General features: G+C 33.4%; 1 protein-coding gene and 1 long non-coding RNA gene across 26 annotated transcripts in view; one reads left to right on the top strand and one right to left on the bottom strand.

The window, feature by feature from the left end:
• The window catches only part of TBC1D5 (TBC1 domain family member 5), a 546,849-nt gene that overhangs the window by 324,724 nt on the left and 198,486 nt on the right, over positions 1–23,639 (top strand). For all 21 annotated transcript variants that reach the window (XM_072792900.1, XM_072792895.1, XM_072792888.1 and 18 more), the window contains 4 exons: positions 6,096–6,184; positions 7,922–7,972; positions 8,067–8,136; positions 13,826–13,998. In XM_072792900.1, the coding sequence (XP_072649001.1) occupies positions 6,096–6,184; positions 7,922–7,972; positions 8,067–8,136; positions 13,826–13,998 (383 nt within the window). The remainder of the gene's footprint in view (positions 1–6,095; positions 6,185–7,921; positions 7,973–8,066; positions 8,137–13,825; positions 13,999–23,639) is intronic.
• The window catches only part of LOC140614080 (uncharacterized), a 121,364-nt gene that overhangs the window by 43,528 nt on the left and 54,197 nt on the right, over positions 1–23,639 (bottom strand). For 3 of the 5 annotated variants that reach the window (XR_012014969.1, XR_012014972.1, XR_012014968.1), the window contains one exon: positions 3,845–3,891. The exons of the other annotated variants lie outside the window; for them this stretch is intronic. This is a non-coding gene — a long non-coding RNA (uncharacterized lncRNA). The remainder of the gene's footprint in view (positions 1–3,844; positions 3,892–23,639) is intronic. 5 annotated transcript variants of the gene reach the window in all.

Here is a 23,639-nt window from a genome sequence, read left to right as displayed (position 1 = left end):
AAGTGTTTTCTGTTATATTACACTGAAGTTAAGGGGTAGTCAGTTGGATATACATTAAAAACTTTAAAATGTCTTTTTTAAAAATATTTTATTTATTTATTCATGAGAGACAGAGAGAGAGAGAGGCAGAGACATAGGCAGAGGGAGAAGCAGGCTCCATGCAGAAAGCCCAACGTGGGACTCAATCCCGGGTTTCCAGGATCACGCCCTGGGCAGAAGGCAGTGCTAAACCACTGAGCCAGCCAGGCTGCCCAGAATGTCTTGAAATAAATATAACAATGTAGGTGCAACAGCTATGTGAAGAAAACTATAAATGTTATTGAAGGATATAAAGCAAGAGTTGAAGAAATAGGAAATGATAGCATGTTTTAGATGGGAAGGCACTAAATAAAAATATTACTTCTTCCTAAATTAATATATAAATGTATTATCATTCCAGTGATAATCTGAGAGTAAAACTGGACAGTCTTTTTAAATTTAGTGCCAAAATGCTTTACAGTAATTTTAATGGAGATAATATAGCTTAGTGGTTAAGAGCATGGCTCTAGGCCTACATCTGTTATTTGAATCTTAGCTCAAGCATTCACTAACTATCTAATCCTAGGCAATTTACTTACTTAAATTTTCTAAATCTTAGTTTTATTGGTAGTAGAATGAGAGAAGTAATAGTATTGACTTTGTAGAGTTAAAAACACATAGTGATCACTAAGTGTTCTTGTTGGTATTTATGATGGTTATTACTATTATTATCATTATTAAATATGTTGGAGTTGCTACAGAATGAAAGGGAGAATGGCAAAGAGAGATAAGAACTTCTGTAAGCTGTGATCAAGTTAATATGACAGTAGTATGGGAATCAACATAGATCAATGGAACAAACTAAGAACAGGTTCATTTATATATGAATTCTTTTTTTTTTTTTTTTTTAATTTTTATTTATTTATGAGAGAGAGAGAGAGAGAGAGGCGCAGAGACACAGGCAGAGGGAGAAGCAGGCTCCATGCACCGGGAGCCCGACGTGGGATTCGATCCCGGGTCTCCAGGATTGCGCCCTGGGCCAAAGGCAGGCGCCAAACCGCTGCGCCACCCAGGGATCCCTATATATGAATTCTTAATGTGATAGGATATTTTCATTCAATGGGAAAGGGACATTGACTTGCCATGTTTGACTTTCCCTCTAGAAAAAAAGATTAAATTATACTTTTATTGGAGAACAAATTCCAAGTGGCATAAAGATATAAATGTGAAAACTAAAATTTTTAAATGAAATACTGAAAAAAAAAGTAGAAGTATTGTTTATAATCGCAGGTTTGGAAATGCCTTTCCAAGCAAGATAGGCTATCCAGAAGTCAGACACAAAGTTCAAAGACCAAAAAAACCAACCAAACAAAAAATTTTTTTAAAAAGTTCAAAGACCAAAAACAAACAAACCAAAAAGGAGACTGGGAGAAAATAAATATCAGTGTAGGATTTTTTGGAAGCAAATAACAGAAAATCCCATTCAAAATGACTTAAACTCGTAGGATGTTATTAACACACTTTGCAAAAAGTCTTGGGGCAAAATGGTTCTGCAGCATTAGTTAGTTCAGTAGTTCAGACTCCTCATCAGTGATCCAAGTTTGTTTCTGTTCTTTTGTTCTCTCCTCATTGTGTTGCCTTCTATCACCAAGCTATCTCTTCATTGTGCCCTTTCTTCTTTCCAATATTTGAAAATACCTCACAGTAAAAGATTTGATGATACCAAACCAAGTCAGAATAAAATCATCCCAAGTTATATGTTTGTTTCCCATTTTTCTTTAGAGAAAGAAAAAGTCGATTAAGGAAGTGTTATAATAATGGAACAAGTTCCACAGACAAGGAACAAAAACATAATAACTGCACTCAAGCATTTGTGATGTATGTGGGCCACTGCATTTGTAAGGAAGACTAAACAAGATTATGGAAGGTCAGATTCTTGATAATTTAGACAAAGTCAATCAATTACTGAATAAGAAAGTATCATTAACTTACTCTTGGGAGTCCCTTAATAAGACTTAATTACTCCCTGTACAGGTTTAAAATCCTATAGATTCTTTACATAGAAATAATACCTTGCCAAAGAAGGACTGAATATTTAGTCAGATCAAATTTAAGAAAAAAAACCTTGAGTTTCATCACAAGCTGTTAAAGCTATTATTTTGTACTAGGTGACACCCCGTTTAACATCGACCATATTGTTAATAGTTATGGGATTTTATTGAATTAATGAGACTGTTATCATGTAGTAGAATGTCTTGCTGAGTTAATTGAAACTGCAGAGATTATATAAATGGTATTAATGAACTTTGACTGCCTGATGCCTCAGCTTTAATAAAGACTGCTTGGTGGGCTAAATGAACACAGGCAGATAAAAGAACAGGTTCAATTTTGTGAGCCTACAGGCTGTTGATGAAGAAAACTTCGTTACCTTTATTTTCTACTGGCATGAGTTTGGAGTGCAGTGACTACTAACGATCCAGCAGGGATAAAGGCTTTAAGCAAACAGAAATGCTGATGTATAAATGGAAGCAAAATATACATTTTGGGAACCAATAAGTATACTGACCATATATTCTGTTTTATTTTGCTTTGTCCAGTTTACAGCATATTGAATTTATGATCATTCTTTCTAAATAGTTCTCTTTCCCTTTAAAGATGTTTGTACCCTTGCCACTTGTAATTATTAATCAGGTTTTACTAGTCTAGAATTAAGAGTAAAACTAACAATCTCTTCCAAACCTGTTTGAGAAAATATCTCTAGTTTGGTTGGAAGTCAACAATGAATTTGTAAAAGATTGTCTTAATGATATTCAAGGAGCTCTCAATTTCCATTATACTTATTTATTGATTTTAAATATAATTTAGTGTTATTCTTTTTCATTTTTCATATTGTTCCAATACATTGCTATATGGAAAGGTAGATAGTAATCAGTCACCATGCAGTGAGTACATTCTATGTGCTGAGCCTGTAGTAGGAGCTGGATTTTTGTATCTACACGTAGACCTCACTTTTCACAGTTTATATAACCACTTCTGTGCTCATTTTATTATTGTGTATCTGGCTCTCTAGATTGCAAGCTCCATAATGGTTAGGAACTTCCTCACTTCATTCACTTTTGTGTTCGCAGCATTATCGTAGGTAGTTAATAATTTTTGACATATGAGTTTGTAAAATGAATGATGCATAAGCAAATGGAGATTCTGGACAGAATAGTATCACAGAAACTAGAGGGAAGAGAAAAATTAAAGAAGGTGAGGAGATGCATTTAGGTAAGAACTCAGTCTTATTAAACCAGCCATTGGTTAGAAAATACACTGAAGGGAAAAAGATCTAATCAGAAGATTACCGCCACAATCAGCAACAACAAAAACCTAGTACAAAACTTTCTTAGGTTGGAAAATCGGTTGCTCTTTAAAACATCTATTTTCTTCAAGTTAATTTTAATGCAGTGCCGATAAATGCAGTATTTTGTTTAAATGACAGTGAAGTCTACCTTCTAATTAAATTAGAATAGGCAAGATAATTTTGAGAAAAAGAATAGAAAATATGGCAGAATAGAATATTTTACAGCTCAAGTCATTAAAGTTGTAAAGTTCTTGTTAAGAATGTACAAACCAATGGAATACCAGAAAAAGCAGAGAAAAAACAAGCACTAACTATTTAGTGTGTGGTAAAGACAACATTTCAAAACTCTTGGGAGAATATGGGCTATTCAGTAATTAGTTGCACTCTTCTGCAGAGAAAAATACAGATTTATTTTTCAGGACAAAATTAAATACCAGATGGGTAAAGAATTAGCTGTAAAAAAGAAAACTGTGTACTCACCTAATCTCCATAAGGTCTTTTCAGGCATGAAGGCAAAACCAGAAGCCCTGAAGGATGATATATTAATTTGCTAGTTTTAAAGTATAGAGCTTCACGATAACATATCATCAAGATTAAAAGACAAAGGATAAATGTGGAAAGTGTTCATAACAAAAATGACTAAAGGTTAATAACCTGAATTGGTGAAGTTCTGTAACAAATTATCAGGAAAAAGGAAACACTTCATTAAGAGAAAATGGGCAATTCATTAAATAATAATGGCCAGTAAAATTTTTGTGTCAGTCTCACTAGCATTTAAATAGGTTAAAACAATAATTTGACTATGAAGTTTTACAGGGTAAAAAAAAAAAAAAAAAAAAAAAAAAAAAAACACTACAAGTTAGGATGTGTGAAGTGGCAATTTTTATGCCCTAAATTGAGAGAATTCTTTCTGAAGGGCAGCTTAATTGTATATATCAGAAACTTTAACAAATATCTTTACTTATTTAAACCCAGAAATCCTACTTCTAGGGACTTCATCCTAAAGAAATCATCAGAACTAGGCAAAAGATGATCATAAAGATATCTACTCTAATTTTTACTTTCTTTCTTTTGTCCAGTCAGTCCATCCTCCTTTCCATTTCTTCCTCCTTTTCTCCTTGTCTTTTTTTTTTTTCCTTTTCTGTAGCTACAATAAGTACTACAGTAAGTAGCTATTACTTTGATGATTAAATTATGGCATTTGGTTTTTGGAATACTTTGAGATTATTCCAGGAGAATAAGTACCTCACGATGACTTTAAAGCATACTTAGCACTTAATTCCTTTTTTTCTGTCTTTACTGTGTTCTTTTTTTTTTTTTTTTTGGAGTTCAATTTGCCAACATATACCATAACACCCAGTGCTCATCACGCAGTCCCCCCAATCTACTGTGTTCTTCTAAGAGATAGTCAAATAGTCATTTCAAGGTTTATTTAGTAAGGAAATGGTTACTTAAAAAGACTGAAGTGGTTTGTGTCTTAATCACAAGATTTGTCTTAATCACAAGAAAGTTGTCACTATATCATAAATTATTTTGTACAAACGTCAGTAAGTCCTAATTTGAAGCTAATGATAACTTATAAATGAACTCTCATAGAGTTTACTTTCGTATTATTTTGTGATGACCACTAACTTTTAAGAATGGCATGGTACTTCTAGAATGTACAGAGGGTAGTGTGACTGCCCTTCCATCATGGAAATCTCTACTTCTACCAGTGAGACTCTCTTTTCTCTTTGCTTCCGTATTTTATTTTTATTTCCCATAGAAGTGGTGTTTTCTCTTATTTTATTTTTACAAAAGATGATCCATAGTTATTAAGCAAAAGGAAAATGATAATTTACTCACTTTAAGAGGCAGAAAAATCTATTGTAATCTATTTTTAACTTGCTAAACATGTTTTCTGATGCTTAAGGGGGAAAAATCTCATAGTGAACAAGGCAAATTACAAATGTGGATACCTTACTCTCCACAAAAATGGATAAATAATGAATTTTTATAATATTCTTTTAGAGACACCTTAGTAATCAGTATATTTTATTGTTTCTATGCCTATTTGTGTAATCCACAGGTGAGCACCAATAAAAGGCAAAAGCAAATACAATTGGTGATTTCAGTAAATAAATTGAACAGTATACTTATAGTTCAAGTAGGTAGGAAAAAATTATGGTAGTTTTCAGATTAAACATGTTGAAAATCATACTTTGAAAACTTTGTTTGCTGTTATACCTGCTAAAGATTGTTTCTCTTATTATCCAACATTTCCAGCTAGCTGACTTCAGCTCTTCCTAAATCTACAGACATCCTAATTTTGAGCCATTATATAATGAAAACATTGGATGTAATTTCCTTAGGTCTACAGTTCTTAGTTGCCCTTCTTACTGCAGATCTTTACACTGTAGCTCATGATTATAATTTGCATAAATGAAATTCATATTTATGAGTACAGATCTTGAAGCAACTGACAGGTGCAAGGTTGTCTACCATGCCAATTTATTGTTTGTTGTGTTATTTAAAAGAGAACTGCTCTCCATGTTTTAAAGAATTTGTGCTGTGGTTGAATTGGAATCAAATTCTAAAAGTAAATAAAATCTCATTTTGTAGCTTTTCATTTTATGCATTTCAGTGAAATATGGAAATGTTGGTGGTGAGGATCAGTTGAAGAAACATTTAACTGAGCCTATTCTGTCCACTGGTGGACCGTCAACATCCTCCCCCTCTCATGTTGTTTCAGGGCATGCACGAGCTGTTAGCGCCTATAGTCTTTATCCTCCATTGTGACCACCAAGCTTTTCTTCATGCCAGTGAGTCTGCCCAACCAAGGCAAGTTTTTATTTGAGCCCCTTCTGTTTTCTCAGCCTTGCTGTAATCATTTTAACCCCAGAATCTTTTCTGTTGAAGGTACTTTGTAAATTATAAACATTTGGTTATGTTTCATATGGCTGATTGCTAATTCCACTTAATAGTTGTGGTCCTACTTCAGCTATGGGACAAATTTGGAATCATAATTGTCTTCGCAAAACTTAGATCTGTGCTAAAGGAAAATACGTAACTAATGGATCAAGAAGAGGAAATTTTTGTTATGATGGCAAAGTGCTAATGATTGATATGTTAATATATATCACCCTCTAATGACCCATTCTTTCACTATACGCTGCATGAGAACCTCGTCTGTGAGATCCTTCCTTCCCCCCAAGTTTAACTGAGTTTGAGTCATAAGTAGGAGACCAGTACCCCCAAAGAACCCCAAGTTGTATAAACAAAAATGACTTGTCATGTTTTTGAGATACGTTAATTTATTCATTCCAGGAAATAACTTTAGTAATTGTATTTAACTTAGGCTAATTGTTAGAATGTATTTTCTAACTTTAGCTGCCTGGAGGGCCCAGAGAGGCAGCCAATATGTATCTTGGGAATTGAGACTGGGAAATGATGAAACTTTGTCAGGAGAATTCCATAGTTAACCCATCTATGTACAGAACATAACAAATTAACACATATTTTTTGTGTTCATCTATTCAATCTTTATTAATCAAATATAGCCATTTTGCTGAGCATAAATTAGAGTCTTTGTTAGATTAACCTTTGTTTACTATAGTATAGATTAGTATTTCCTTATTTCTTTTGAGTTTTTCTAATTGTGCATCTGACTAGAGTAACCATATCTTAATTACCTTTTCTTCAGTTATTCTAAAGAATGGTAAGGATTAAGTTAGTATTGGGATCCCATTTTCATTCCAGTTTTATCTTTTTAAAAACATGTGTACAATGTACTTCACAGGAAAGTATAGATTATTGAAATTTGCTTTTAAATAAGTTGGACATAAAAAAATAAAAATAATAAATAAATAAGTTGGACATGCTACTCTAGCAGTTTCAAGCCATTGAAAAGTAAAGACACTAAAATAGATTTGGAAGAGCTATTGTCGCTGATAAGTGGATGTTAAAATGTAATAAAAATAGAAGTCGTTATAAAAATAATGTTCCAGCAGGATATATTTGACCAGTAAATAAATATTTTCTTTTGTTTTGGGAAACAAATAATAGATTGTGAAGTAATCAGTTTATTCTAGATCAAGCACATTCAAGGAATATATGGTCACATTTTGTATTTGTTGTTTGGAGTAATTAGTTACTTCATTGTGGTACAGACAAGGTACTTAATTTGTTTTGATCTTTACAGAAAGAAAAAATTTCATTTTTTTTGTTTGTTTTTTTAAAAAAGATTTTGTTTATTTATTCATGAGAGACAGAGAGAGAGAGAGAGCCAGAGACACAGGCAGAGGGAGAAGCAGGCTCCACGCAGGGAGCCCCATGTGGGACTCGATCCCGGGCCTCCAGGACCACACCTTAGGCTGAAGGCAGGTGCTAAACCTCTGAGCCACCCAGGGATCCCCCCAGAATTTCATTTGTTAATGGAATTGCTTTTTATATTCAGAAAGGATTTTTTTTATTTGCATGCTATATGAAAGTTAACTTATGAGTACAGAATTAGGCAACCCCTGCATCCATTTCATTTAAAAAAGTATACATCTTGATTATTTGTATTGCTTTTTTAAGTGAGGAAATGAAAACTCTCTTGAACCCCGAGTATCTGGAACATGATGCCTAGTAAGTACAAAAACTTGTTTATTTTAATGTTTTATACCATCTGTACTTCAGTGAGGGTTTAACATTAGCACTAAATTATTTTTCTAATTTTTAGTGCAATGTTCTCACAACTTATGGAAACTGCCGAACCTTGGTTTTCTACTTTTGAGCATGATGGTCAAAAGGTAAGTGTTTAAGTACAGATCTTTTCAATATATTCAAGGGTACAAATGATTTTAGTTAAGTAGCAACATCTAATCAGAGAAAGCCATTATTATTACTATAAAACACCAAAAATATAAAAATCTACAGAATAAGATTAAATTGGGGATCTAAACTGTATCACTAATAATATTGGCAGATATGTAAAGGTAATATAAAAAATGCAATGTAAATAGAAATTTTATTTTATATGTATATGTATATTATCCAAGCAATAGAACTTACTTAAAAATTATTATAAATTTTGAATGACAAGTACATTTATCTGCTTGAATCTCGTTATTGGAGTGAGTTGATAGACATATTGTTACTGAAGTGTGTAAACTGTATCTAATTGGTTGTCTTATTTTTACTAATGCATCACTATTTTTTTTTTTAAGATTTTATTTATTCACGAGAGAGAGAGAGAGGGAGGGAGAGACACAGGCAGAGGGAGAAGCAGGCTCCACACAGGGAGCCCGATGTGGGACTCGATCCCGGGACTCCAGGATCACGCCCTGGGCCAAACGCAGGGACTAACCCACTGAGCCACCCAGGGATCCCCTAATGCATCATTATTGAATTGACACAGCATCAGTATCATCATTTACCATTTACTCCTTCTGATTCTTTTTAACTATAATTTTTATTATGTGATAAAACTGATACACCATAACCTTCATTTTTAAAGTGTACAATTTAGTAGTTTTCAGTGTATTCACAAGGTTGTGCAAATGTCCCTACTATCTGATTTGAAAATATTTTCGTTACCCCAAAAGGAAATCTCATACCATTAGCAGTCACTCCACATTCCCTCACTTCCCAGAGGCTCTGGCATCACTGATGTCTTTTTACTTTCTAAGAACTTGCCTATTCTGAACATTTCATATAAAAAGGAGCTATATAATATCTGGCCTTCTGTGATTGACTCCTTTGACTTAGCATAACATTTTCAGTGTTCATTCCTGTTGTAGCAGGTGTCAGTGCTTCATTTTCATGGCTGAATAATATTTCACTGTGTAGATATACATTTTGTTTATCCATACATCAGTTGATAGACATTTGGGTTCTTTCACATTTTGGTTATTAAGAATAATGTTGCTATGAGCACTTGTTGACAAACTTTTCATTGACATATATTTTCAGTGTTCTTGGCATTTCTCTAGAAGTAGAATTGCTGAGTTAATTGACATTTTAAGCAAACATATATGCTTAACTTAGAGATAATTTTGATGTTTTCATTGTTATTACACAATATTAGAAAAATTGCCAATAATTCTGGCAAGGGGTGTCATTCAGAGTTTTTGGTATATTTTTTCTATATGATTAATTTATTTTATATTGGTATAATTGATTACATTCCGGTTAGAAACTATGTATTATCCTGTCACTTTATTCCATCTCTCAAAAAATGAAATGGATGACTAATGCTTTTTATGCCTTTGGTTTAGATCAGGGCAGACCACTGCCTGCAGGCCAATTTGGCCTGCCATCTGTTTTTACACAGCTTGGGAGTTAAGCATGGCTTTTACATTATTAAATGGCTGAAAAACCATCAAAAGAAGAATAATATTTTGTGGCATATGAAAATTATATGGAATTCAAATTTCCACGTCCATAAAAAAAGTTTTATTGGGAAATAGCCATACTTATTTGTTTCCTTATTGTCTATGGCTGCTTGCTCATTACAATGGCTCATTACAAAGTTGAGTAGTTGCAACATGTACTGTATGACCTATAAAGCCTAAAATATTTACTATCTGGCCTTTACAGAGAAAATTTGCTGATCTTCAGCCTAGGTGATAAAGTCTTTCTTTAGCAATATATCAACATTCTGTAAATGTTTTTAGAGGTGAAACTTGTAAACATATTTGATGAACTACCATGTTTTAGAACAATTACTTTATATTTATTTTTAGTATATGATTTGGTGAAATCATAGAGCTATGTGAAAATCAAAATTTTGAGCAGGAAGTATTTGAATACATTTAGATATAAGCATCATGATCTCTTCATGCAGTGATCATTTTGTATTTTATAACTGATCACAGTTTCTGCAAAAGTGAATGATAAAAATGTGAGTATTACCACTTTTCAGTTTTACCCATTCATGTTCATAGCACTGAGTCAGGTTCATGAAAGTGGCTAAGACAACACAGAAAAGGATATTTATTCATTTTATCAAGGAACACACAGATGTGACCTCTAAACATTTATATTACTTGCACATGTTAATGAATAATATATTCCTAAAAAGCATATCTAGTGAATCCTTTCATTCTCTACTTTTTATTTTATGTCTTGATTCTTACCTTTTTTTCAAAGAAGTTTGAGAAATTAATGTATTCCCAGTTCTTCTAGTTCCCTTGATAATTCAGTTGTATCACCATGTATACTGCCTAGGTCAGCAGACATACTTTCCGTAAGATTTTCTTGATGAAGAAAGCACTGTGTTGATTTATATAACGGTGTAAATTATCTCACTGAATCCTTGTAACAGTTTGTGGGCTGGCACTGACCACTGACCTATAGACCACATTTTGAGTGCTATTTAATAAGTGGCTATAAAGATTGCTAGCTTTGTTGGTACTTGCAGCTGTCCCATTTGATTATATTTGTTAAATGCAAATAGCATTTTTATGATGATAAATCCTGAAGATAAGGAATATCTTATAATAATTCTATTTTCTTTTTGGGTTTCACTATTAGATAAGCTACTTATCATTTAAGTGATCATGAGCATTACTTGTAAATTTCTTAAATTTAGAAAATTTGGTTATAAGTATTCTGAGCACAGGGGAAATCTTTTCCAACTACAGTTTATGTAAACCTGTAGTTTTTAAGCTACACATGAGTCTCTATTCAGTATTTGATAAATGGACTACATATGCTATTAATTTAGTGACAATTCATTCTGTTCAACCTGGAAATGGATTACATAGTTTCATTAAGTTAAACATTTTTAAGGGGTTAATTTAGGATCAGTTCTCTCCAACCCCAGTGATTGTATCTCTACAGAAGTTTATTTTTTCAAGACCCTCAGATGATAACTAGATGAGTGATGTGTTTCCCAAGTAGTAGTCAGAAACTCTGCCTGAGCTCAGTGCTTCTACCCCATACAGTAATGGCATTCAACCACACAAGGTTCTTTGGTTAAGAAAAACTACATGACTAAAATAAGCAAAACAATTGAATTGTTCATTTTTAAAGAAAAGTTGGCTTCAGAGTAAACACTCTCTTGATTGTGAATGGTATCTTACAATTAACATGAATCCCCCACCAAGTTATTTCAATTTAAATTAGTAGGGAAACATCTTAGCAAGAATTAAATATTTTTTAAATTATAGCATCTTATCGTTTGAAGACAATACTTGATATAAAATCAGAAAAAGGTGTCTTGGTTGTCCTTTTTTATAATAAATCACCACAACCTTTTTCTCCTGTCTATATAAATTAGCAGAAACTAATTGAGCCATAAAAATCAGTATGGCTTATATCCCTCAGACCTAAAGACACTGGTGAAGCACTGTAGGATATTCTCACACAGGATTACATTTCTTTTTAAGACTTAAAATGATCCCAGAAAGACAGATGGAACCTCTTCCAGGAAATTTTTCCTAATGCTAACACATGCCCCTCCTCTCTTCTATACTTCCTATCAGCCTTATTAGTCACTGCTCTTATGTGGAATTCAAAGTTTTTTTTTTCTATATAGTCTTCCTCCCCAGATTACAAGATCAAGAGCTTTACCTTCTTTATTTTTTTGCCTCTGAATGTGGACCAGTGATGAAAAGATGATATTCCTTTTAGAGATTTCATAGTTTAGAAGGCAGAGAAGTAGAAGTGGATATTATAGTAGTAAGGAAGATACTATAGTAGTAAAGAATAGGATGATGAAATGGGACCTGATACATGAGCCAAATCTTTAAAAACACTGGGGAGCTCCTCTGTGGAAACATTGATGAGGGGATATTTCGGGTAAAAGAATGGCATCCCTAGACGCCCAGGTGGCTCAGCAATTTGGTGCCTGCCTTCCGCCTAGGGCGTGATCCTGGAGTCCCGGGATAGAGTCCCACATCAGGCTCCCTGCATGGAGCCTGCTTCTCCCTTTGTCTGTGTCTCTGCCACTCTTTCTGTGTTTCTCATGAATAAATAAATAAAATCTTTAAAAACAATGGCACCTCCAGGATCTCTGGAAGCACAGTGAGAGTAGACGCTGGCCAGATAATGAAAGGCTTTATAGACCTGGCTCAAGAATATGTCTTCTGTTTTTGTTTTTCCTGAAGGAGCTATTAAAAAGTTTTAAGGAAGGCAATTTGGCATAGTCCAATATCTGTTTTAGTTGGACCACCAGGCATTTTCCAAGATAGATTTAAAAGCAGACTAAATTAAGGGTAGTGAGACCAGTTAGGAGGAAAGAAATGATTGGGACCCCCAATCGGGTTATAAGAGTAGAACTATAGGAGAGGAGGCTTAGTAAGAGTCATCTGAGTAGTTCTGAGGAGCTAAAATTGGCAAAGTAGGTGTTCTTATTGGAGGATGGGTTGAGGTAGGCATGAGGAAAGAATGAACATATTTTTGAGCAGAAGATGATAAGCTCAGTTGTGCCCTGCTGAATTAGAGACCCTTTTGCAACCTAACGAACATACAAAGTATGGGAGGGAACCCAAGAAGGTTCTAGGTTATGCATACAGATTTGGAAGTCTTTGGAAAATGGATGTTGAGTGAAGCACTCTGTATGAGTAAGATAACTCAGGGAAACACATGCAAGTAGAGAAGTAAACTAAGACCAGACCTGTACAAAAAAAGCAGCATTTGTAAAGCAGAAACAAAGATTTGAGTTAGAGAAGTAGAGTGAAGATGAGTGGCAGACAATCACAGGAGAATGATACTATAAATCCCAACATTAGAGAGAGGTAGAAATTGAGGACTCAACAAAAGAAAGATCAGATATAATATGTTAGGGGAAATCATCAGACTTGAGTGGAGAATTGAAGTTTATGTGAAAGCCTTACAAACATTTCAGATCTTTCTTAATGTGGGATTTGGAATGGGAGGAAGAAAATTCGTAGTTGGCCTAGATAGATTTTTTTTTATTCAGCTGTAGTTTTGGTCTGGAGAGTTTAAAAATTTTCCTACTCAGCTATTTAAATTGACCAAAGGACAGTTAGAAAATATCTTTTTTTCTAATACTAGTTTCCTTTATTTGCTGACTTTTTTTTTTTATAGTTTTGAGAGTTTAAAGTAAAACAGTTTTCATTTACTGTTTTTTCTATTTAAGTTTATGTCACAAGAAATATGTTTTCATTAGAGTATCCCATTTAAGTGCTATAGCTGATTAGACAAACTAACTATAGACAAGTAGATTAGCAGCCACCACTACCTTCAGCAAAAATTATCTTGAAATACTTAATGTCACCAGAGAAACTGGTTAAGGGAATGCAGGTAGAAATATTTTAGAGGACATTTTCTGGCCATTGCTTTATGAACACAATCATCTGAGCATGATCAGCATATGATTCCACAATTTAAGCATTTGTCATGAGATGTTTAGTTACTGGTTCTTATTTAAGCTCCAATTGACAAATATATTCAAGAGTGATCTCCATATATTTGTTCATTTCATATTGAAATAACACATGCTTCTTTTTTTTTTTTTTTTTCTGTTTTTAGGGGAAAGAAACACTGATGACTCCCATCCCCTTTGCTAGACCACAGGATTTAGGGCCAACAATTGCTATTGTTACCAAAGTTAACCAAATCCAGGATCATCTACTGAAGAAGCATGATATTGAGCTTTATATGCACTTGAACAGACTAGAAATCGCACCACAAATATATGGGCTGTAAGTACTAAGTTTAAGTTTCAGCTGCGTTGTTTTTTGATTTTTGTTTTTTTAAAGATTTTATTTATTTATTCATGAGAGAGAGAGAGAGAGAGAGAGACGCAGAGACATATACAGAGGGAGAAGCAGGCCCCATGCAGGGAGCCCATTGTGGGACTCGATCCCGGATTCTAGGATCACACACTGAGCCCAAGGCAGACCCTTAAACGCTGAGCCACCCCAGGCATCCCAGTTTCAGCTACACCTAATTATGACTTAGGGTGGTTTCTGTATATCCCAGATCCATAGAAGTAAGTGAAAGAATTGTTCCAGCTCCATTTCATTTCATAGGTCTTTTGTGTCTTAATGTGCTGGACTCTGTGTTCATTACTTTCACTTATGATAATTTCATCTAATATACCAACCCTGTTAAATGAGTGTTGTACAGGAGAAGAAACTAAGGCTTACACTATATTTAGACATACTAAGTAGTGAAGTCATAATTCAGATTCAAGCAGGATTGGCTCCATAATCTGCAGAGTCCAGTCCCCTGGAATGTATGAATAAAATAAAATGAATGTCACCTTTAAAAAAAAAATTAGCCAGAATTTCAAAATGACAACAGCAGATCATTAAGCTAAGCATTCTAAGAAGTGCAGGGTCACACAGATCATACACACATGAAGCTAGCCCTAAACCCAAACCATTCTATAGGATATCCATGTTCTTTCCATTTTATTGGGAAGTACATTTCTAAAAGTAAGGTTAATGTCCCTCACTGTGAACATAATATGGTAATCATCTTCATACACATAACTTCTGTAACCTAGCAGAAGAATAGAGAGCCAGTCACTCTTTAGATATGTGTATATGTTTGTATGTATATTTATTCAGTGGCTTAATAGGGTGAGTGGGAAAATTAGAAAGATTGCAGTTATAATAAATATGAATTAGTTGTGTAGTGCTACAGATATTTAAAGTATCCTTTATATTGAAACAATATAACATTTATATCTAGTGTTAGGTAGTTGCTTGGTAGATATTTTCTGCAATTTCTGTCTCTCGGGTAGAACATGGAAAATTGAGAAGATATTGTTAAGCTATATATATAATAGACTCAGTAAATATGAATTCATTATTTGAATTATAGAGAATTTCAAACAAGTCAAGGGCTTAAGACCAGAGCAGGGGCTGTTTATCTAGCCCAAAGAAAAGAATATCAATAAGTATTTTCTTTATGTTCTTATGTTACACAGTCTCTCACTAATTAGAACTTCGCTTTCTATCTTCTTTGGAATCCCTGAACTGTGATTAAAGGTGTCTGCTTTTCTGTTTTAATGATGCTTGTTTTCATTTCTGTGACTTGAGCTTGACTTCATCATTGAGAGCAGCTCCTTCATTCCCACTGGAAATGAGAAATTTGTGGGTAATGTGGGTATTGGGCAGTACTGTAAGTTATTAAGGAATCATCATTTACATTTAAAAGTCTGGCAAATGCGTTTGTGATTATAGACATAAAAATTTAAAACAGATAGTGGGGATCCCTGGGTGGCGCAGCGGTTTGGCGCCTGCCTTTGGCCCAGGGCACGATCTTGGAGACCTGGGATCGAATCCCACGTCAGGCTCCCGATGCATGGAGCCTGCTTCTCCCTCTGCCTATGTCTCTGCCTCTCTCTCTCTCTCTGTGTGACTATCATAAATAAATAAAAATTAAAAAAAAATAAAACAGATAGTGGCAAGATCTGGAGGTAAATTCTGTATTCCACTCCACTGTATATTCAAAAAAATGATTTATTTGGGCAGCCCAGGTGGCTCAGTGGTTTAGTGCTGCCTTCAGCACAGGGCGTGATCCTGAAGACCCAAGATCAAGTCCCACATCAGGCTCCCTGTATAGAGTCTGCTGCTCCCTCTGCCTGTGTCTCTGCCTCTCTCTTTCTCTCTCTCTCTCTGACTCTCATGAATAAACAAACAAAATCTTTAAAAAAAAATGGTTTAGTCAAACACAAAAGCCCTTTTTAGACTGTCAAAGATTGTTTACTAATGTCTAGATATTGGTCTTAAATATTGGGGAAAGAAATTAATGTTGGACATATCATTTCTTTGAAATGCTTTATTGTTTATTACCTCTTTGAGCTGAAGCTTTACATTGCAGTGGTGGTGGCATGGACTTGGGTAAGATGATTTATAAACCATTGTGTTCCAGTTTCCTTTTCAGACATTAGTTTCTATCAGCTTTCTCTTCCTCGTAATGATTCATAGAGCTTCTTTGACATCCCACCAGCAACTTCCCAATAAAATTCCATGATCCAGGACATAATCACTCTTAATCCTTGCAGCTTTATTTTTCAGCAGTACTAACAGTACCAGGGCTTGTGGTAACCATAGCTGACTTACTTATCCCATTATTTTAGTATAGAATCTCTGCTGCATTAACTAAGAATATACATACTTTTTAATCTTTGAAGAAGTCATTCATTCTCTTAATTGGTCTCTACTGCATTTTATAGTGCAAGGAGTTTATTTGCTACATTTATTAAATTTGATTGTATTATTTCTCTTTGTGGGGCGCATGTGGTCAGCTTTTCCTTTGTCTCTATGGTACCTTCAGTTGTACTACTCATCTGTGTATTTCCTATTGATGACTGTTAGAATCTTTGGGCCAAAGAAATATACGAGTATAATATGAAATAGCAATTAGAAGCACAGGCTTTGAAATGAAACAGACGTTTAGCCACTTTGATCCTCAGTTTCTTCATTTGTGAAATGGAGATTAAAAATAATGGTACCTACTTCATAGGGTACCTATGAGAATTCAGTCATAATATACAAAAATCATAGTACTCAATAGGTAGTAACCATTCAATATATGTTTGGCGGTACTTTTGTTATCATTATTTGGCATTACCATTACTCCATTAGGATGTCATGGCTCTGTGAATATGATGTAGTACGGGGTTTCATGAACCTTTCCACCTCTGGCTTTCTGTGTTTTCTTCACCAAAGCATATGAGCTTCTGTTTAAGTGGAAACATAACATCTGTCTTTTAGGCCAGTGCTTCTAAAGAGACAGTATAGATGTTGAGGAGTAAACTTCAAGAAACATTACAGTGATTTGGCACAATAATTTTGTGTATTTAATGCTAAAAAAAATTACAGGTTTGTACCTCATGGAAATAAATTGAAATGTTTTGTTTTATGTGCTATGAGTAAAATTCATCTAAATAATTGTTGGTGCTACTGTCCTTTCCTGTTGAAAGTTGGTAATTTAGGCTGACGTTCATTATTAAACTCATAAACAATAAGTTTGCACTTTGAGTATGTTATCCTCTTAGTGGACAAATCTAAAATAATCAATATTCAGTTAGTAAAAATTATTCTTCTGTAGGATGACATCAGAACCCATAGCTGCTTCATCTAAAATGTGCTTTTGTGTCCCAACTATTTTTTATAGAATTCTAATTTTCAAACAAATATTTTCAAATATTTCTTGTATACCAAAATATTCTAACAAAGTTATAAAACAATACGATTAAAATGTCAGTAATGAATGTGTCTGTGGGAAATGTTATCAGTATTAACAATTTGTATAGAATGGGAGTAAATCATAAATGTGTGTTTATTTCATGTGAGGAAAGTAATAGCAAAATGAAATTATAGCCCTGTTGAGTCCAGGTTTCTCATTCTAGTCAATCTTTAGCGGTTGCATGGTACATTAAGATTTATTTAAATATGCTTTATATGGGCACCTGGGTGGCCAAGCAGTTAAGCATCTGACTCTTGATTTCAATTCACATCATGACTTCAGGGTCTTGGGATCAAGCCTACGAGCAGGCACTCCAGTCAATGTGAAGTTTGCTTGAGATTCTCTGACCGACTGCCCCTCCCCTGCTTGCATGTGCGCATGCACCAGCATTCTCTCTCTCTCTCAAATAAATAAATAAATAAATAAATAAATAAATAAATAAATCTTTAAAAAAATCTGTTTTATAAGATGGTTATAATTATCCCGAAGGGAAAGACTTTGTAGTTACTCCATTTTTAAAAATAGGTGTTTTTTTCTGGTTTTTATAAGAGAATATATGTGGAAGTCTCTTGATATGGTAGATGTGCTAATATATAAACATTTGTTGCATTTTGCTAATACATTTATTTAACAAAATTAGAATAATTAGTGTAAAAATATTAATTGTACTAACATTGGCTGAAGTTTTTCCAAATTAGCTTATCTATTTTAAATAAATTGATATTTATCTTGAAATATGGGAAAAATTACCCATGAGATCTTGAATATTCTATAATAATTTGCTTATTAATGCTATTATTTTAGATACTTAAGTACATTATCCTCTGGATGATTGTAGCTGGTTTTCCTGTTAGAAAATGTTAATCAACTACATATTTAGTTTAAACAAAATTAATTTGAAGTTAAATGTTTAATGCTATAAAAGTGATATTATAATATTTTCTAAAAATACTTTTCACTGTGTTTTTCATTAACTTTATGAAAGATTACTCCTGTTGGACTTCTCCTGTTGGACAAAGTTCCTTTGCTTTAACTCAAATAATATTTTGAGTTGTCTTTTGTTTGCCAATTTTTTTTAAAGATTTTATTTATTCATGAGAGACACAGAGAGAGGTAGAGACACAGGCAGAAGGAGAGAAGCAGGCTCCATGTAGGGAGCCCAACGTGGGACTCAATTCTTGGTCTCCAGGATCACGCCCTGGGCTGAAGGCGGTGCTAAACCGCTGAGCCACCAGGGCTGCCCTTGTTTGCCAATTATTGATGGGTATTAGACTTTTAAAAGTTATGTTCCATAGGGGCCTGTCAATGCATACTGACTAATATCCAAAGTAAGCATCGATTACATTATTTCCAGTTTTCCAAGGTAATTCCTAAGAGTTGCTTTTTTGGGCATTTTCATTTTTAAAGTATGAGAAAAGAATGTCCTATGATTTAATCACTTAGGGGTTATTTTTGTGCAAAAGCCTCTAAAATACAATGTTATAGTTCTATGCCTGAATATGTACTTGTTTAAGTCCCAAAGACTCTTAATCACAGGAGATTCAAGTGTAAAGATTGAATGCCATTTTCACTTAATACCATAATACTATTTTACAGAGAGACCATAAATTCAAGTTTATAAATAACAATTTTGCTAGGCCAGAGTAACTATGTTTTATTATCACCCTTAAATATATTGAACCTGTATATTTTCAACTACATTTTATACTTTGATATAAATAGAATACATAATAAGCATCTGTGGGATATGCAATTAATGTCACTTTTGAGGAAAGACCCTCATAACACACTTGGGCTTTAGCATTCTTAAATTATGAGCTCTGTACAACACTCATGGGATAAATTTCATATCTCCCAAATGTTTATTATACATCTTCCATTTCCCTTATTTCCTATTTTCTGAATTAGCAATTGTTTTGCTGTGGTGGTTTATAGTGATTTAATTGGGGAGGTTCTTGGTTACTGATTAATAACCTGGTAAATTTTGTGATATAATTTAAAAATATTTATATCATAGCATATTCAGCACATATCATGGTATAATCATGTGTGACTAGTAAGTCTTTAAACCTGTATTTGATGTCTAAACATATGATAAAAATATAATTATTAATCATCAAAGTCCATATGATTTCCCACCTTAAAAATTCTGTCTCTCACGTTTAAACAAATAGCTTTCTATTCTAAATACAGGTAATAATTAAAATATTCTTTTCAGTAAGTATTATATTATACATTAAATGTAAAAAACATAATGAGGAACTAAACAGTCCAATGATGTTTTTTGTCTTATACCACTGACTATTCCTCCAGAATTAATTACTCCCTTTGAAAAAAGTTGGTTTTATTTTTCACTTCTCTATGAAGAATTATCATGATTAAAAATTATGGGGAAGAATAATAAATTATTTAAAATAATGATCAGGGGATCTCTGGGTGGCGCAGCGGTTTGGCGCCTGCCTTTGGCCCAGGGCGCCTGCCTTTGGCCCAGGGCGCGATCCTGGAGACCCGGGATCGAATCCCACGTCGGGCTCCCAGTGCATGGAGCCTGCTTCTCCCTCTGCCTGTGTCTCTGCCTCTCTCTCTCTCTCTCTGTGTGACTATCATAAATAAAAAAACTTAAAAATAAATAAATAAATAAATATCAATAATTGCTAATATTTATTGTTTCCTGTGGGCTAGGCATTTTACTAATGGCTTTATGTAAATTATTTTATTTATCTTCACAACACATTGAGCTCAATACTACTATCCCTATTTTGTAGATGAGGAAATCACAGCTTACAAGGGCTTTAGATCAGCCAGCTACCAAGAATCTTTGAAGTCTTGGCTTTAAACTCGTGAGCCTATATCCACACTCTAATTTGACTGAGACTAGGATGTGATAGAAAATTAGGGCACTCAAAAGTCCTGTGTGTTAGCTTGGACCATGAGCCAAACTCGGAGTGATCAGATAACAATAAAGACCAGGCAGGTGGTACAAGGCCTGGAATCAGAGGAGTCTTACGGGGAATGATCAGACACAAGCCTGCTAAGGAGGAAATGGAATAGTCAAAGGCACTGGGAAGCCTAAGGCCCACAGCAGTGTAGTTAACTGATGAAACAGAAGAAATAGAATCATACTGACAAAGTAATAATGAATTTTAAGTAGATGAAGGCCAAAAGGAAAGGTTGTGCCCAGTCAGATGCATGCATAAATTCAGAATATGTACTATCCACGTGCCTTTTCAGGTAAAAATATGCTCTTCACACTGAAAGGTGAGTAAAATTAATAATTCAAGCAAGAGGAAAGCAGGTCTTAAAAGGTTGCTAGAAAGCAATGTAACCAGTAAGATATGGTTAGCATTATGTACAACTGAATGCAGGTCAAAAATAATCATCTGAAGTAATTAAAAGTAAGTAAAAGTAACTAAAATAATTTGGATCTTAGATCTATTTAACTCTAGTAAATAATTCAAAGTGGGGAAAAAATACAAATGTTTACATAATTTATCAGCATACATGGAAGAAATCAAATATACTATTTCAGTGATGTTTCTAATAACTAAAGAATATTTTGTTTTATAAAATTCCTATAAATTAGTATCTTACACAATAGCATTGTAAGGAGTAAATGAAAAATAAAGTACTGTAGAGAACAGTACTTGGCATATTGTAAACACTCAATAAAATGTTCATTGTTACGAATTTTTATGTGCTAAGTACAATTACTTGACTTATAAGACTTAAGGTAGTAAGAATAACAAAAGCTAATAACGAGTGCTTAAAAAGAAAGCATAAAACAAAATGATAAATACTGTCAAAATTAGGTATATAAAAATGCTTTAAGCTCTTCTAATAAAAGGCAGAGATTCTCAATTGAGTTTATAGACAAAATCCAACTATATACTATTTAAAAGAGACATTAAAAGAATACAGGAATGGCAACAGTAAAATAAAAATACTGTGGAACCATAGCATTGAAAGACTATTCTTTATTAATAAGATATTCAATTATAAAAGCTTTGAATTTTGGCATGTAAAATCTGTGAGAGTAAGAGTTTGTCTTGTTCATTAATTTATCCCACATGCCTCCTTAACAGAACCTGGTACATGGTGAGCATTCAGTACATATTTCTGAATGGATGGATGGATGAATGAGAAGGAGGTAAAAACAAAGGAAGGAAATATAAACTAATTATATAAAGAACTATTATTCAAAATGGAAAATTTTTTCTTTTGAGGAACATCAACTTGAAAGTATAGATTTTAAAAATTAAAACTCTAAATAATTGGTAGAAAACATATATGAATACATGCATGAATCAATCTCTTAGTGACCATGGATTTTCTAAGAAAAATTGCAGTGAAAGAAATTTCAGAATGTAAATTTGAAATTTGAGTACAAAATTTCATTCCAATAAAATTCAATGCAAAGAAAAACTTGTTTTTTTAAAGAATTGCAACATGTGGAAAGATAATATATAAAGAATTAAAAGCAAAATTCTATTCTTTATAATAATAAACCCTTAAATTTAGTAAGAAACCATTTAACCTACAAAGTAGAAAAATAAAGTGAACCAAAAATGCATAGGAAAAAAATGACAGTAGCTAATAAATATAGTGAAAAGGTTTCAACTATTCAAATATTTTTAAAAATTACAAATTAAACAGCAAAGTACAGTTTTTGTTTAGATTGATAAGGTTTAGAGGAAATTTAATTGAGGTTGATATCAATTTAGGAGACAATTGAGAAAGTAAGTTACATGCCTAATAAAGTTGGTCTCCTTGACTCATGATTCCACTTTTAAGCCAATAGATATCTTAAGGGACTCAGCAGAGAAGCTGGGTATAAAGATGTTTATCACAGAGTTATTTATAATATGAAGTGAGAATTACTACATTTCTAATAATAAAGGAAATAATGGGTAAATAAATCCATTTGATGAAATATTTTGCTATATTTAATATATTTGTGGACTGTTTAATCCCAAAAATGATGCTTATGGTATGTTTTAAGTGAAAAATCAGGAAGGAAAATGATGTATGATCTGTGTTCCTAGTTTTAAAAATTATAGATGTTTTTGCATGAAAATTAGACTGGAAGCAATGTTAACAGTGGTTATCTCTGAGGGAATAAATGCATGGCGTTTATTTCTCAGTTGTCTATATTGATCATAAATTGATTTTATAAGAAACAAAAAATGTGAGGACAAAAATAAGAATGTACTTATTAATGAACACATACGTTAACAGCCAGAAAACTAAAACACTTTGAAGGTGTATTTGAACGATTGTCAGTAATATTTGAGGAATTAAGGAAAATGGAGGACATAGTAAGAAGATGGAACATGAAGAAAAATCTGTTTTTAACATTTACAATGTAACAAAATGTATTTTACCTCTAAAATCTAACAATGTTTTGGAACTCTTAAAAAATAGATCTGTAATTCCTTAGAAAAGGAGATTGTTTCTATATGGAGGTAGCATGTGTTCACCAGAACAATTTAGGCAAGATATAACTGTTTTCTTTTCTGTCAAATGACCAGATTAGAGACAAACTGAATATTCCAGTCTCATTTTCTTGTAAGATTCTTTTGCCCAAAATGGAGAATTTGTAGACTAAAAGATACTATATTTAAGCTGAAATGTAGCTTTATGTAACAACCGTGTTCAAAGAGTTTGGATGAGTATATTGCAGCCCAAGTTGGTGTGAGGTCTCTGGTGCCTGCCATTGGGCTTTGTCATTGGTCCTGCCGAGAATCCCAGCATCTTGGGTCTTCGAAGGTCACTCTTTTAACTAATGATGAAATACTTATTTTAATCTCAATTGCAGCATCTTTATTAAGTAGTTGAGTATCACAACTTGACCATCCCTTGTTGGGGAGTTGGTACCATCACAGACAGCTTATTCCATGGCATGTTTCACTCATGTCTCCACTATACTTCCAAGTATAATGTAACAGATATTTAAATTCCTAATAAATACTAGGCATTTGTACACAGGGAACTTACAACATTGCATAGTGCAAAAAGAAATGAGATTTGGAATAATATAGACTTAGATTAAATCATGCCTTTTTAATATTTACTCCATTTCCTATTAAGTCTGGGTAGTCAAGATAACTGTTACAATGATTAGTATGGTATATATGTACAT

The sequence above is a fragment of the Canis lupus genome, chromosome 22 (assembly GCF_048164855.1).
Source record: "Canis lupus baileyi chromosome 22, mCanLup2.hap1, whole genome shotgun sequence".
NCBI classification, from domain to species: Eukaryota; Metazoa; Chordata; class Mammalia; order Carnivora; family Canidae; genus Canis; species Canis lupus.
Note: the sequence above shows the minus strand (reverse complement) of the source record. Positions and strands in the feature narration are given on the sequence as shown.